Source organism: Triticum urartu, chromosome 3 (genome assembly GCF_003073215.2).
Source record: "Triticum urartu cultivar G1812 chromosome 3, Tu2.1, whole genome shotgun sequence".
NCBI lineage: Eukaryota > Viridiplantae > Streptophyta > Magnoliopsida > Poales > Poaceae > Triticum > Triticum urartu.
Window position 1 is genome coordinate 612,195,148 of NC_053024.1, and position 14,073 is coordinate 612,209,220.

A 14,073-nucleotide genomic window follows, 5' to 3' on the forward strand; every position below is an offset into this window, starting at 1 on the left:
CTCAAATGGTAGTGCCACAAGTATGTGGTACTATCATTACTATCTTATATCTTTTGGCATGAACATGTGTATCACTACGATCGAGATTCAATAAACCATTCATTTTAGGTGCAAGACCATTGAAGGTATTATTCAAATAAACAGAGTAACCATTATTCTCCTTAAATGAATAACCGTATTGCGATAGACATAATCCAATCATGTCTATGCTCAACGCAAACACCAAATCTCGATGGTAGAGGGAGCGTGCGATGCTTGATCATATCAACATTGGAAACACTTCCAACACATATCGTCAGCTCACCTTTAGCTAGTCTCCGTTTATTCCGTAGCTTTTATTTCGAGTTACTAACACTTAGCAACCGAACCGGTATCTAATACCCTAGTGCTACAAGGAGTACTAGTAAAGTACACATTAACACAATGTATATCCAATATACTTCTATCGACCTTGCCAGCCTTCTTATCTATCAAGTATCTAGGGTAATTCTGCTCCAGTGGCTGTTCCCTTTATTACAGAAGCACTTAGTCTCGGGTTTGGGTTCAACCTTGGGTTTCTTCACTAGAGCAGCAGCTGATTTGCCGTTTCATGAAGCATCCCTTTTTGCCCTTGCCCTTCTTGAAACTAGTGGTTTCACCAACCATCAACAACTGATGCTCCTTCTTGATCTCTACTTTTGAGGTGTCAAACATTGCGAATATCTCAAGGATCATCATATATGTCCCTGATATATTATAGTTCATCACGAAGCTCAAGCAGCTTGGTGGTAATGACGTCGGAGAACCATCACTATTTCATCTGGAAGATCAAATCCCACTCGATTCAAGCGATTGTTGTACTCAGACAATCTGAGCACAAGCTCAACAATTGAGCTTTTCTCCCTTAGTTTGCAGGCTAAGAAAATCATCGGAGGTCTTATACCTCTTGACGTGGGCACAAGCCTGAAATCCCAATTTCAGCCCTCGAAACATCTCATATGTTTCGCGACGTTTCAAAAACGTTTTCGGTGCCTAGATAAACACTGACATTTGGGTTGTTCTGGGTTTTAGGTATTACTAATAAATTGCTATACCACCCCCTTCAAAAAGAAAAGGTAACTAGTAAATTTTCGTTGTAGTTGCATCAAACACACAAAATGGCCAGAATGCAATTCCTCCTCATCCTCCTACCAACACAACAATGGAAGCAAAATGGCGTGTCACCATTCTCTAGAAACAGCTGTCGCAATGCCGCAATAGGGCACCACCCTTCTTGGTGTTGACATTCTCCTTGGACTGTTCCATCATCTTCAACGTCGGGTGTAAAAAAATCACGACCACATGGTGTTACCATAAACACACACCCGTTTACTATTTTAAGACTTGGCTATTGGGTTGTTGCAAGCAATTAGCAAATGACGGTAATTGCATGAGGGTTTTTTTCTTAGAAAAGGAGGATCACTCCTAGCCTCCGATGCACGACTAAACTCAACTCGTGTGTCATCTCCACTTCTTCAGAAGATAACAAAGGCAAAGACTCCAACATAAACCGGAAATGGACCACACACATAGCATCACATCATATTAAAGCGCGAGTACACAAGACGCAGAGTATCTAGTCCCGACCTCATATGCTCTCTAATGAACAGTAAAATCAAAAAAGAAAAAATATGAATTATTCCAGGTTCAAACTTTGACAAATGTTTTCATGATTGCAAATTTCATCCTCAAATAACATTCGTGAAAGGCATGCCAAAAAATTGAATGTTATTTCGGGATGAAGTTTACAAGCACTGAGAACATTTGTCAAAGTTTACACCCAAAAAAATTCAGAGTTTATTGACACCTTTTCATTTTGTTTAATTTAACATTCATCCTGAGCTCAATTAAGCTCAGAAGTAGAAGGGGACTTTCGGAGTACACATCAACATATTGCTATTTTTTCCATTTGTTTGAAGTTTTTCTCACAAACCCATCATCACCTACAAACAGTAACAACAACACAAGTTCACTTGCTTGACTAGATAAACGCTGATATTTGGGTCTTTATGGATTTTAGGTACCACTAGTAAATTAATATATCATCCCTCTTTGCAAAGAAAACGTAACTGCTATCATCACCACCATTGTCGTTGTAGTTGCATCAAACACACAAGACAACCAGATTCAAGGCTATGGAAGTTGAATGGTGGGTCACCGTTCACCAGATGCAACTACCGCAGCAGGGCGTCACCCTTCTTGGCATTGATGTTCTCCTTTGACTGTTCCATCTTCTTCACCATCTGTAAAAATATCTCGGCCATAGGGTATTACCATCAACACACACATTAACTGTTTTCAGACTTGGCAATTAGGTTCTTGCAAGAAATTCGCAAATGTTGGTAAGTGTAGGAGGATTTTTCTGAGAAAAAGAGGATCACCGTTGGCCTCCGATGCATAGCCGTAAGAGTATGAAGGTTGATGATCGACATCATGGTTGGCCAACCGGGAAGCGCAACTGAAGGCTATCCGGACCCTCAAGCAGTGAGCCATGATGGAGGGGAAAGGGAATCGACTACCCAAGCGTTGCGAACGGGGACCATCGTCAAGTCTCATGGGATCCCATGTGACCACTTATTTGAATAGCTCAAATTTCACTGGATTTAAAAACTATTTGAATGGCTCAAATTTCACCGATGTGAAAAAGTGTGCCTACGTTACTAAACTCAACTCGTGTGTCATCTCCAAATCTTCAAAAAAGAACAAAGGCGATGACCCCATCAGAAATGGACCACACACATTGCATCGCATCATATTAGAGTGCTAGTACACATAAACATATTGCTAACTTTCTTTTGTTCCATTTTCCTGAAATTCTGACAAACCTATATACCTATAAACAATAACAACAACATAAGTTCACTTGCTTGACCAGAAAAACACTGGCATTTGGGTCCTTATGGGTTTTAGGTACGACTAGTAAATTACGATACCACCCCACTCTAGAAAGGAAAGGTAACCATTATTCATTCTCATCCTCCTGCCAGCACGACTATGGAAGCTGAATGGTGGGTCACCTATCCCCAGATGCAGCTACTGCAGCGCCGTGACAGGGCGCCACCCTTCTTGGCGTTCACATTTTCCTTGGACTGCTCCATCATCCTCTCCACTAGCTGTAAGAAATAAAAGATCACAGCCACAAGGTGTTTTCATCAGCACACACACATTGACTGTTTGAAGACCTTGCATTTAGATTGTCACAAGCAATTGGCAAGTGATGGCGAGTGTAGGAGGATTGCCACATGATGGTGGGAAAATGTACATACAATTTGTTTCTTGGTCAGCAAAATCATCTTCTGCAACAAAACGGTGAAACATTTTAGTAACGGTAAGAACTGAAAAGACTAAAAAAACTGAATTTTCTCATGGTTTCATTGGTAAGCAAATTCGTACCTCCTTAGCTTTCAGACGAGAGTTCTCCTCCTTGAGGTGATTTAGTTCGGCTTCAAGCTCCTTGGTATAAGCCTGTCCGGTTAAGAAAGACAGAGAGTGTAAGTGTCACCAACCTTGTTACTAGTTACCACCATTGCAGAAATGGCATTGCATAAAGCCAACAATTTTGGCAGCCAAGTAAGTACCTGCTTCCTGCCACGTGATTGTGCGGCTGACTCACGGTTCTTGATCATGCGGTGGTGGCGGCACTCGATGCTCCCCTCACAGGACTGATCCTCCGGAGCGCCGCGCTTCCGCGCGCCGCTGTTCTCCATCATCGTTCTGTCGCCCATATAGTTCATCATGTCAACCTCCATCATGGTGCTCCTCCCGTCCGACGACCCTAGGCTCACGATACCCACCCCACCTTGAGGAGGTGGTGGTAGCGGCACCACGACCATCCCTGCGTACCCGTTGGGGATGAACACCATGCCATCGCCCATCACCTGGAACATGTCGTTGGCCGGTGCAGGGTTCATCTGTCCATGGACCATGCCGACCGGCACAGGCGCTTGGCCGCCGGTGCCAGATCCCCGGACCACACCAACCTTGACAAGAAATTGTTCTAGCGTCATCTCTCCAAGCGTCCCCCGCTGTTCATTCGCCGCAACCCCACCACCATTCCCCGCCGGTGGTTCGACGGGAATCAATGGCGAGGGCCGCGCGGACTGAGGCTGGGAATGCACCGGGCGGGTCTCCCTATTGATCTCAGCCCACACCTCCTCCCCCATCTTCCGGCATAGCGGGGGAGGCAAGGAGAACGACTCCTGTCGGGCTAGGTTGCTTCCTCCTGCATCTTCGCCACCTCGGCCTCCATCAGCACCCACCACCGAAGCCACCTCCATGCCCACCAAGACACCACCGGTCGCCTCTTGGAACTCCTTGTCATTCCATATGTTGCTCATGAACTTGTCCATGTTCATGGACCCAAAGTTGTGCCCTGCCTCGCACATAGAGTATTGCAGCTCGTCCAACATTGGCGCGAAGATGGAAGACTGCCGTGCCGGTGCAACCGTCTGCTCCTCACATTCGAGAACGCGCGGGTGCGAGGTGACTTCTTCCTCGGAGAAATTCACGTCCTTGCTCCTGATGCCATCCTATCTCTCCTCGCCACGGTGGTCTCGCTCTACCTACTCTTGCTTGTGGGTTCTCGTGTGTGGTCCAGTCTTGTGCCGCTCCCCCTATTTATAGCATGCAGCATGCAAGAGATAAGCATAAATTAAAGCATTAGATAGCTATTAAATTCATGTCATTGATGAAAAAGGTGGGCTATAGATAGATAGATAGATACATTAGTAGATAGTTCATCTCGTACTGGATAGATAGGGTACTACCAAAGCGCCAGACGTGGCCACAAGTTAAGCCTGGTATATGAGACAAACTCGGGGGGTGTGCTGGTTCCATTCAATAGCTACCCGATGATGGTTGCCACTGGGACGCCTCAGTACCAACGACTGAGCATTATGCACGTTAGCATGGGAGATAAGTATATGAGTAAACCGCGTGTGGCCGTTTGCCACTGCCTACTACTGCCAAGATCGCCGTTTCTAATTCGGGGGATGGATTAGTACAAGGAGTCTTACAGCACGATGCTCTTCAATTCATAGAGGTGACAAATGTGGTGTCATCAAAAATGGAAACAATAGATAGGTGACAAAAGGTAAAGTCATTCTACACGCAAAAAGAGTGAGACATGCATTTTTTGGAGAAAGTGAGACATGCATGTTAAATTGCATGTCTACCTTTTATTTTTTGGCCTGGAGCCCTGGATCATCTAGAGGGAATCTAGGCCTAGAATTTGTCGTGCACTAGTGGGCCTCTAAGGACCACAACTACACCAATATAGTTTAAACAATTCTGGCATATACTGATCTCATACCCTTTTTTGCGAGACATCTCATACTGACTCTTGTGTGTTCTACAAAAATGGCATACTAACTCTTGCGTGTTCCAGAAAAATGTCATATTGTCCCTTCAAGGAGTGGAAAATCAACAAAAAAATGGAGGATTAGAAAAACTGTAGGGGGTCAGCAAGGGGGGTTCAGATAGAAAGGCTAGATGATACCAAGATGCATTTCTGCCCGCCCTAGCACTTCCACCAACCACCGCACAAACATGCATCATCTCGTGTCTCATGTTCCACTAACTCTACTAATTCACAAATACACCTTTACATGACTAGAACCTGAAGACTGGGCCACTTTGCTTCCCAAATCGACAACAGTTTCATCATGCGGGGTCAGATCCTGCATCCTCCCACCCCACCCCTCCCCGACCAAACCTTAGCCCCCAAAATCCTTGTCGTGGCGAGCACACATATGAAATCAATGAATCATAATAACAAAAAATTAAAGTGTGCTGGACCACCAAGGGTGGGAGGGGGGTCTAGATGGAAATCATGGCTAGAGGATACCAAGATGCATGTCCACCCGCCCAAGCACTTCCCCGAACCACCGCACAAACATGCATCATCTTGTGTCTCTCGTTCCCCTAACTCTACTAATTCACAAACACATGTTTACAAAACTAGAACATGAAGACCGAGCCACTCTGCTTCCCAATCGACAACAATTTCATCATGCGGGGTTAGATCCCGCATCCCCCACCCCACCACTCCCCGACCAAACCTTAGCCCACGAAATCCTTGTCGAGGCACGAGCATACAGATGAAATCGATGAATTATAATATCAAAAATTAACGTGCGCCTCACCACCTGACAGAAATTGAACTTGTATTCTCCCTTAAAACCACTTATATCCCAGATCGGCTTCGCAGATTTCGCAAAAATCTGTCATTAATACAACGCACATCAAACACGTCTAAGATTAGGACGACGAGGAAAAGAGTGGGTGGATCCATGATTCCTACCTCGTATGAGTGCGAGAGCGGATGGATTCTGGCGAAGCCGATGCGGCGGCGAGCCAAACCGGCTAAAAACTCGAGGGCGAGGAGATCTGGTGTGGGAAAGAGGGGAGAGAGTGCGTGTGGTGTAAATGCAGCTCATGGCAAGCCTGGTTTTAATGGGGAAAAGGGTCGTGGTTCCCTAAAATAGTGAAACTGTGGACCCTAGTCCACCCACACCCCTATATCATCTCCTCCCTTCATTTTGTAACATATGGCTATCAATATGTCTCACCAAAAAGGATACAACATGAACGCTCTATGTCAAATCGCGCTATATTGCCCACATGTGTGGTCAATGCAACATCATTGCATTAGGCTAGGAGATTTGTGAGGCAATTATTTTTTCTGAGAAAACCTATGCTTGTTAGCCTCTAGCTAAATATTGTCTAGGAATTTTCTTAATGGTTGACGTGTTTGCACTATTTGAATTCACCTAGAGAGTCAAGGACCCTATGGCCAGATTGAAACCTTTGTTTGAAATTTGGGAGAAACAGAATCAACCCTACAAGGTTTAGGGAATAAATCAGAATCCCAATATAGGTTGAAAATTAAAATATTTATTTGGGCATAAGGCTATCCTAAATAAGACCCAGATGATATTCAAGCGCTAATAATTTTTCCTAAATGATTGGAGTGGATTGGTTGGAATCAATTCAAAAATCAAATGGGGATTTTTATGAAAAGGGGCTTGCATTTATTTAGCAAGAGAGTGAATCCCACATGTCCAAATAATTGGCTTGACCTTCTGCCAAATTTTCCATTGGATTTCAAACATATTTGGGTTTAAACCAAATTGAAATTGAATATGGAAAATAAAGTGCAGAAAACGTATGCTCAAAACAGCCAAATAAAATGTTGGCATAAATATTCATATTTGAAATTAGGGAAAGTTTTATTTGGATAGAAAAATCAAATCAAATTCAAATGAAAAGGCAAAGACAAAACAAAAAACAAAAAATGGAAAAAAAATGCCCAGCCGAGCAAGCTAGCCATGCTAGTCCAGTTAACCCAGCCACAACCGAACCCCATGCACACCCTCTCTCTCTCCCTAAGTTGCTGACCAGTGGGTCCCACTAGTCAGGGTCACCCCCAACCTCCAACCGCCCACGTGTGCACACCGACCACGATCTCCACCTCGCGCGCATACCGTCCATGCCAGCTCCTACCTCCATGTCCATTAAATAGACCCAGACACTCTCACCACTTCCCCTCTGCATCCCCCTCACAACGCCACCAGGCTCCTCGCCGGTGAACCCCCGAGCTCCGCCACTGACCAAGAAACTCCAGTGTCGATTCCGCCGAGTACAGTCACCCCGAGACCAACCACCGCCACCACTCGACTCCCCCACACAACGGTGTACCCCCTGGACATCTTTTGCGGCGACATGAGCTTCCTCTATTCCCGACTTCGACGAAGCCCGAGCCTCGCCGCTGTTATGACCTCAACTCCAGCGACACCGTGAGTGTCTTGCCCCACAACCTTGTCCATCGTGTTCCCCTTGATCACATCCATCGTCTAATCTGCTTGGTTCATCATTAGGCACTCAATCTCGAGCACCGCTTCATCACCCGAAGCCCCGCCGACGCAACCGAACTTCAGTGAGCTCGCCCTGCGAGTCTCCGTCACCCTCGAGGCCAGCCGATGCCCCTTCGATCTCCCCGAGCAACGCTGAGCCTGTCTATGCCCTCTGCTACCCCAGAAACCCCCTGGAACTCCATATCTGACAACTCCCGAGCATAGCGCCCCCATGCGTGTGTTTTCTAGCGACTCTTCGGCGAGATTGTGGTGAACCACCGAAACCCTAACCACTAGATCTAATTTGGAATGTTAGATTTTGATCGCACGCACCATAGCAGTCCACTTAAACCGAATCGGTATCAGCCAATAGGAAACTGCCACGCCACCCGCCTTATCCAAAACATTATCCACTCAAATTTCTCCTAAATTGAATTAAACGATAGATTTAAAAAAACCTAGAACTTTAAACACTCACAACTTTTTATCTGTAAATCCAAATTGACAAATTCTTTTGCAATATCATCCTCAATAAATACACTTTCACATAGTCCATTAATATTTAACCATTGAATAGCTTAAATTCAAATTCAAACAACATGAATTCAAATTTCAATAGGGTGTAACTTGCAATTTATAAATCCAAATGAATTGATTAATTTTGTAGAATGAACCTAGTGAAATATAGTTTGAAGTTAGATATTGTAGTTCAATTTTAAAATAATTTAATATTGACATTAAATATATTTTAGCAGAAGCTACACTTCAAACAATATTTGAACCTAAAGAGCTTATTAGGATAATTAAGTTGTAACTAAGTTCAGAAACTTAAAATGAACTTTAGCAAATGTTTTGGGGTTATTATTGACTTTAGGGATTTTAATTAATTTGAACCAAATTCAAACTAGATTGTTTATAACTTTGAAGCCCTAGGGTTAAATCTAATAGACTTTTGCAATACTAGTACAAATGCCTGTGCGTTGCAATGGGCCAAAAAAAAGCAAAATCTGCTTTCTGCGTGCCATTGCACAACATTTCTTATATGCAATTCTAACTATCTCTTTTCGGAGTTTGAAGTGTGGATGTGAAGAAGCCACCTTAACATCCGTCATGTGATGAAAGAGTAGTTGTGCATGGAATAATTTGTCAATCGTCTTTTCACCTTTAGAGAGAACATGAATATTTAACTTTTAAAAAGTAACATTTTAAATTTTTTAATCATTTTTATAAAAATGGGATTTTTTTAAGATTCACATTTTAACACAAGACTTTTAAAAACAATTTTGATTTATTATTTTCAGAATATTTTTAAATGCAAACATTTCAAAAAAAGGGTGCATTTTTTAGAAATATTGAATATAAAAATGGTGAACATATTTTAAAATGTTCATATTTTTTGAAATAAGAAACAAGTATAAACAGTCTTTCTCTTAAAAAAACCACACGCTCTGTGTCCACACTAAAAAAAGAATGTTGGTATTTGGACCATGTAGTATAGAGTTGAGGAAGTCATAGTCATGTCCTTCGATGGCGCGTCCTTTCACTTATCACTATGACCGGGTGAAAGCGAAGTGGTGGATGTGTTCTAAGTAGGATATACAGATGGTGAAACTGTTATATACAATTTAAAAGTTTAATAACTAATCAAAAGGTTTTTTAGAATTTGCAAAAGATAATGAATGCAAAGGGATCTATAGGATGTTGAATACTTTTAGAGATCGTGTTTTATTTTCATTATTTGGGCTTGGCCCAAACAAAACACTTCATGCACACAAAAAAACAATAAAAATAATACAATACACACGCTCTTTCCCTAAAATACATGCACACACGAACTCATCTCACTTCCTCTCCCTATGGTCTAGTCCCCTATTGCTTGAAGTGCCAAGTGCTGCCGCCACCTGCTCGTTTCTCCTCGCCGTTCTCAGGATACAAAGCACTTTATGTTGCGTTCTTCCTCCACGGCCATCAAACTCTATTTTCTAGAAACAAACGGGCAACCGAACCGTTGTGACTGTACCTAGTTGGACCGCCGGTTCTTCGATTTGTTCGTGACAAAAAATCCAAGTTATTAAAAATAACCTTAGATCAAAGAGTATACATAATATTCTGTTTGAACATCAGTTAATATTGGATGTAATATAAACATAATCAAGCACACACCCATTTACTATTTTAAGACTTGGCTATTGGGTTGTTGCAAGCAATTGGCAAATGATGGTAATTGCATGAGGGTTTTTTTCTTAGAAAAGGAGGATCACTCCTGGACTCCGATGCACTATGTGACTAAACTCAACTCGTGTGTCATTTCCACTTCTTCAGAAGCTAAAAAAGGACAAGACTCCAACATAAACAGGAAATGGAACACACACACATAGCATCACATCATATTAAAGCGCGAGTACACAAGACGCAGAGTATCTAGCCCTGACCTCATATGCTCTCTAATGAACAGTAAAATCAAAAAAGAAAAAAATGAATTATTCCAGGTTCAAACTTTGACAAATGTTTTCATGCTTGCAAATTTTCATCCCGAAATAACATTCGCGAAAGTCATGCCAAAAAAACTGAATGTTATTTCGGGATAAAATTTACAAGCACTGAGAACATTTGTCAACGTTTACACCCAAAAAATTCAGAGTTTATTAAAGTATTTTAATTTTGTTTAATTTACCGTTCATCCTGAGCTCAATTAAGCTCGGGAGTAGAAGGGACTTTCGGAGTACAAATCAACATATTGCTATTTTTTCCCATTTGTTTGAAGTTTTTCTCACAAACCCATCATCACCTACAAACAGTAACTACAGCACAAGCTCACTTGCTTGACTAGATAAACGCTGATATTTGGGTCTTTATGGATTTTAGGTACCACTAGTAAATTAATATATCATCCCTCTTTGCAAAGAAAACGTAACTGCTATCATCACCACCATGGTTGTTGTAGTTGCATCAAACACATAAGGCAACCAGATTCAAGTCCTCTTCCTCCTGCCAGCAAGGCTATGGAAGTTGAATGGTGGGTCACCGTTCACCAGATGCAACTACCGCAGCAGGGCGTCACCCTTCTTGGCATTGATGTTCTCCTTTGACTGTTCCATCTTCTTCACCATCTGTAAAAATATCTCGGCCATAGGGTATTACCATCAACACACACATTAACTGTTTTCAAACTTGGCAATGAGGTTCTTGCAAGCAATTGGCAAAAGTTGGTAAGTGTAGGAGAATTTTTCTAAGAAAAAGAGGATCACCGTTGGCCTCCGATGCATAGTCGTAAGAGTATGAAGGTTGATGATCGACATCATGGTTGGCCAACCGGGAAGCGCAACTGAAGGCTATCCGGACCCTCAAGCAGTGAGCCACGATGGAGGGGAAAGGGAATCGACTACCCAAGCGTTGCTAACGGGGACCATCGTCAAGTATCATGGGATCCCATGTGACCACTTATTTGAATAGCTCAAATTTCACTGGATTTAAAAACTATTTGAATGGCTCAAATTTCACAGATGCAAAAAATTCACCTACGTGACTAAACTCAACTCGTGTGTCATATCCAAATCTTCAGAAAAGAACAAAGGCGATGACCCCATCAGAATGGACCACACACATTGCATCACATCATATTAAAGTGCTAGTACACATTAACATATTGCTAACTTTCTTTTGTTCCATTTGTTTGAAGTTTCTGACAAACCTATATACCTATAAACAGTAACAACAACATAAGTTCACTTCTTGACCAGAAAACACTAACATTTGGGTCCTTATGGGTTTTAGGTACTACTAGTGAATTACGATACCACCCCGCTCTAGAAAGGAAAGGTAACCATTATTCATTCTCATCCTCCTGCCAGCACGACTATGGAAGCTGAATGGTGGGTCACCTATCACCAAATGCAGCTACCGCAGCGCCGCGATAGGGCGCCACCCTTCTTGGTGTTCACATTTTCCATGGACTGCTCCATCATCTTCTCCACTAGCTATAAGAAATAAAAGATCACAACCACAAGGTGTTTTCATTAGCACACACACATTGACTGTTTGAAGACCTAGCATTTAGATTGTCACAAGCAATTGGCAAGTGATGGCAAGTGTAGGAGGATTGCCACATGATGGTGGGAAAATGTACATACCATTTGTTTCTTGGTCAGCAAAATCGTCTTCTGCAACAAAATGGTGAAACAGTTTAGTAACGGTAAGAACTGAAAAGACTAAGAAAACTGAATTTTCTCATGGTTTTCATTGGTAAGCAACTTCGTACCTCCTCAGCTTTCAGACGAGCGTTCTCCTCCTTGAGGTGGTTTAGTTCGGCTTCAAGCTCCTTGGTATAAGCCTGTCCGGTTAAGAAAGACAGAGAGTGTAAGTGTCACCAACCTTGTTACAGTTACCACCATTGCAGAAATGGCATTGCATAAAGCCAACAAATTTGGTAGCCAAGTAAGTACCTGCTTCCTGCCACGCGATTGTGCGGCTGACTCATGGTTCTTGATCATGCGGTGGTGGCGGCGCTCGATGCTCCTCTCATAGGACTGATCCTCCGGAACGCCGCGCTTCCGCGCGCCGCCGTTCTCCATCATCGCTCTGTCGCCCATACAGTTCATCATGTCAACCTCCGTCATGGTGCTCCTCCCATCCGATGACCCTGGGCTCACGATACCCACCCCACCTTGAGGAGGTGGTGGTGGCGGCACCACGACCATCCCTGTGTACCCGTTGGGGATGAACACCATGCCATCGCCCATCACCTGGAACATGCCGTTGGCCGGTGCAGGGTTCATCTGTCCATGGACCATGCCGACCGGCACAGACGCCTGGCCGTCGGTGCCAGATCCCCGGACAACACCAACCTTGACAAGAAACTGTTCCAGTGTCATCTCTCCAAGCGTCCCCCGCTGTTCGTTCGCTGCAACCCCACCACCATTCCTCGTCGGTGGTTCGACGGGAATCAATGGCGAGGGCCGCGCGGATTGAGGCTGGGAATGCACCGGGCGGGTCTCCCTGTTGATCTCAGCCCACACCTCCTCCACCATCTTCCATCATAGCGGGGGAGGCAAGGAGAACGACTCCTGCCGGGCTAGGTTACTTTCTCCTACATCTTCGCCACCTCGGCCTCCATCAGCACCCACCACCGGAGCCACCTCCATGCCCACCAAGACACCACCGGTCGCTGCTTGGAACTCCTTGGCATTCCATGTGTTGCTCATGAACTCGTCCATGTTCATGGACCCAAAGTTGCGCCCTGCCTCGCACATAGAGTATTGCGGTTCGTCCAACGTTGGCGCGAAGATGGAAGACTGCCGTGCCGGTGCAACCGTCTGCTCCTCACCTTCAAGAATGCGTGGGTGCGAGGTGACTTCTTCCTCAGAGAAATTCACGTCCTTGCTCATCTCCGACACCATCCTATCTCTCCTCGCCACTGTGGTCTCGCTCTACCTACTCTTACTTGTGGGTTGTGGTGTGTGGTCCAGTCTTGTGCCGCTCCCCCTATGTATAGCATGCAGCATGCAAGATATAAGCATCAATTAAAGCATTAGATAGCTATTAAATTCATGTCATTGATGAAAAAGGTGGGCAATAGATAGATAGATAGATACATTAGTAGATAGTTCGTCTCGTACTGGATAGATAGGGTACCGCCAAAGCGCCAAACGTGGCCACGAGTTAAGCCTAGTATATGAGACAAACTCGGGGGGTGTACCGGTTCCATTCAATAGCTAACCGATGATGGTTGCCGCTGAGATGCCTCAGTACCGACGACTGAGCATTACGCACATTAGAGTGGGAGACAAGGATATGAGTAAACCGGGTGTGGCCGTTTGCCACTACCTACTACTGCTAAGATCACCGTTTCTAATTTGGGGGATGGATTAGTACAAGGCATCTTACGGCATTATGCTCTTTAATTCATAGAGGTGACAAATGTGGTGTCATCAAAAATGGAAAAAATAGATAGGTGACAAAAGGTAAAGTAAGTCTACACGCAAAAAGAGTGAGACATGCATTTTTTGGAGAAAGTGAGACATGCATGTCTACCTTTTATTTTTTGGCCTGGAGCCCTGGATCATCTAGAGGGAATCTAGGCCCAGAACTTGTCGTGCACTAGTGGGCCTCTAAGGCCCACAACTACACCAATATAGTTAAAACAGTTGTGGCATATACTGATCTCATACCCTTTTTTGTGAGACATGTCATACTGACTCTTGTG

General features: G+C 43.8%; 2 protein-coding genes across 2 annotated transcripts; both read right to left on the reverse strand.

The window, feature by feature from the left end:
* Positions 1-2,738: 2,738 nt before the first annotated feature.
* On the reverse strand, positions 2,739-5,702 carry LOC125547022 (bZIP transcription factor ABI5 homolog). Its single transcript, XM_048711070.1, has 4 exons — positions 5,625-5,702; positions 3,597-4,547; positions 3,412-3,483; positions 2,739-3,314 (listed from the first exon to the last, which is right to left on the reverse strand). Exons 1-4 carry the CDS (start codon positions 5,700-5,702, stop codon positions 3,216-3,218), a joined length of 1,200 nt encoding a protein of 399 aa, XP_048567027.1. The 3' UTR covers positions 2,739-3,215.
* Positions 5,703-11,603: 5,901 nt separating this feature from the next.
* On the reverse strand, positions 11,604-13,348 carry LOC125548844 (bZIP transcription factor ABI5 homolog). The gene is made up of 4 exons (XM_048712373.1): positions 12,314-13,348; positions 12,130-12,201; positions 12,002-12,031; positions 11,604-11,848 (listed from the first exon to the last, which is right to left on the reverse strand). The coding sequence occupies exons 1-4, from the start codon at positions 12,896-12,898 to the stop codon at positions 11,756-11,758; spliced, it is 780 nt and encodes a 259-aa protein (XP_048568330.1). The 5' UTR covers positions 12,899-13,348; the 3' UTR covers positions 11,604-11,755.
* Between the last annotated feature and the right edge of the window lie 725 nt (positions 13,349-14,073).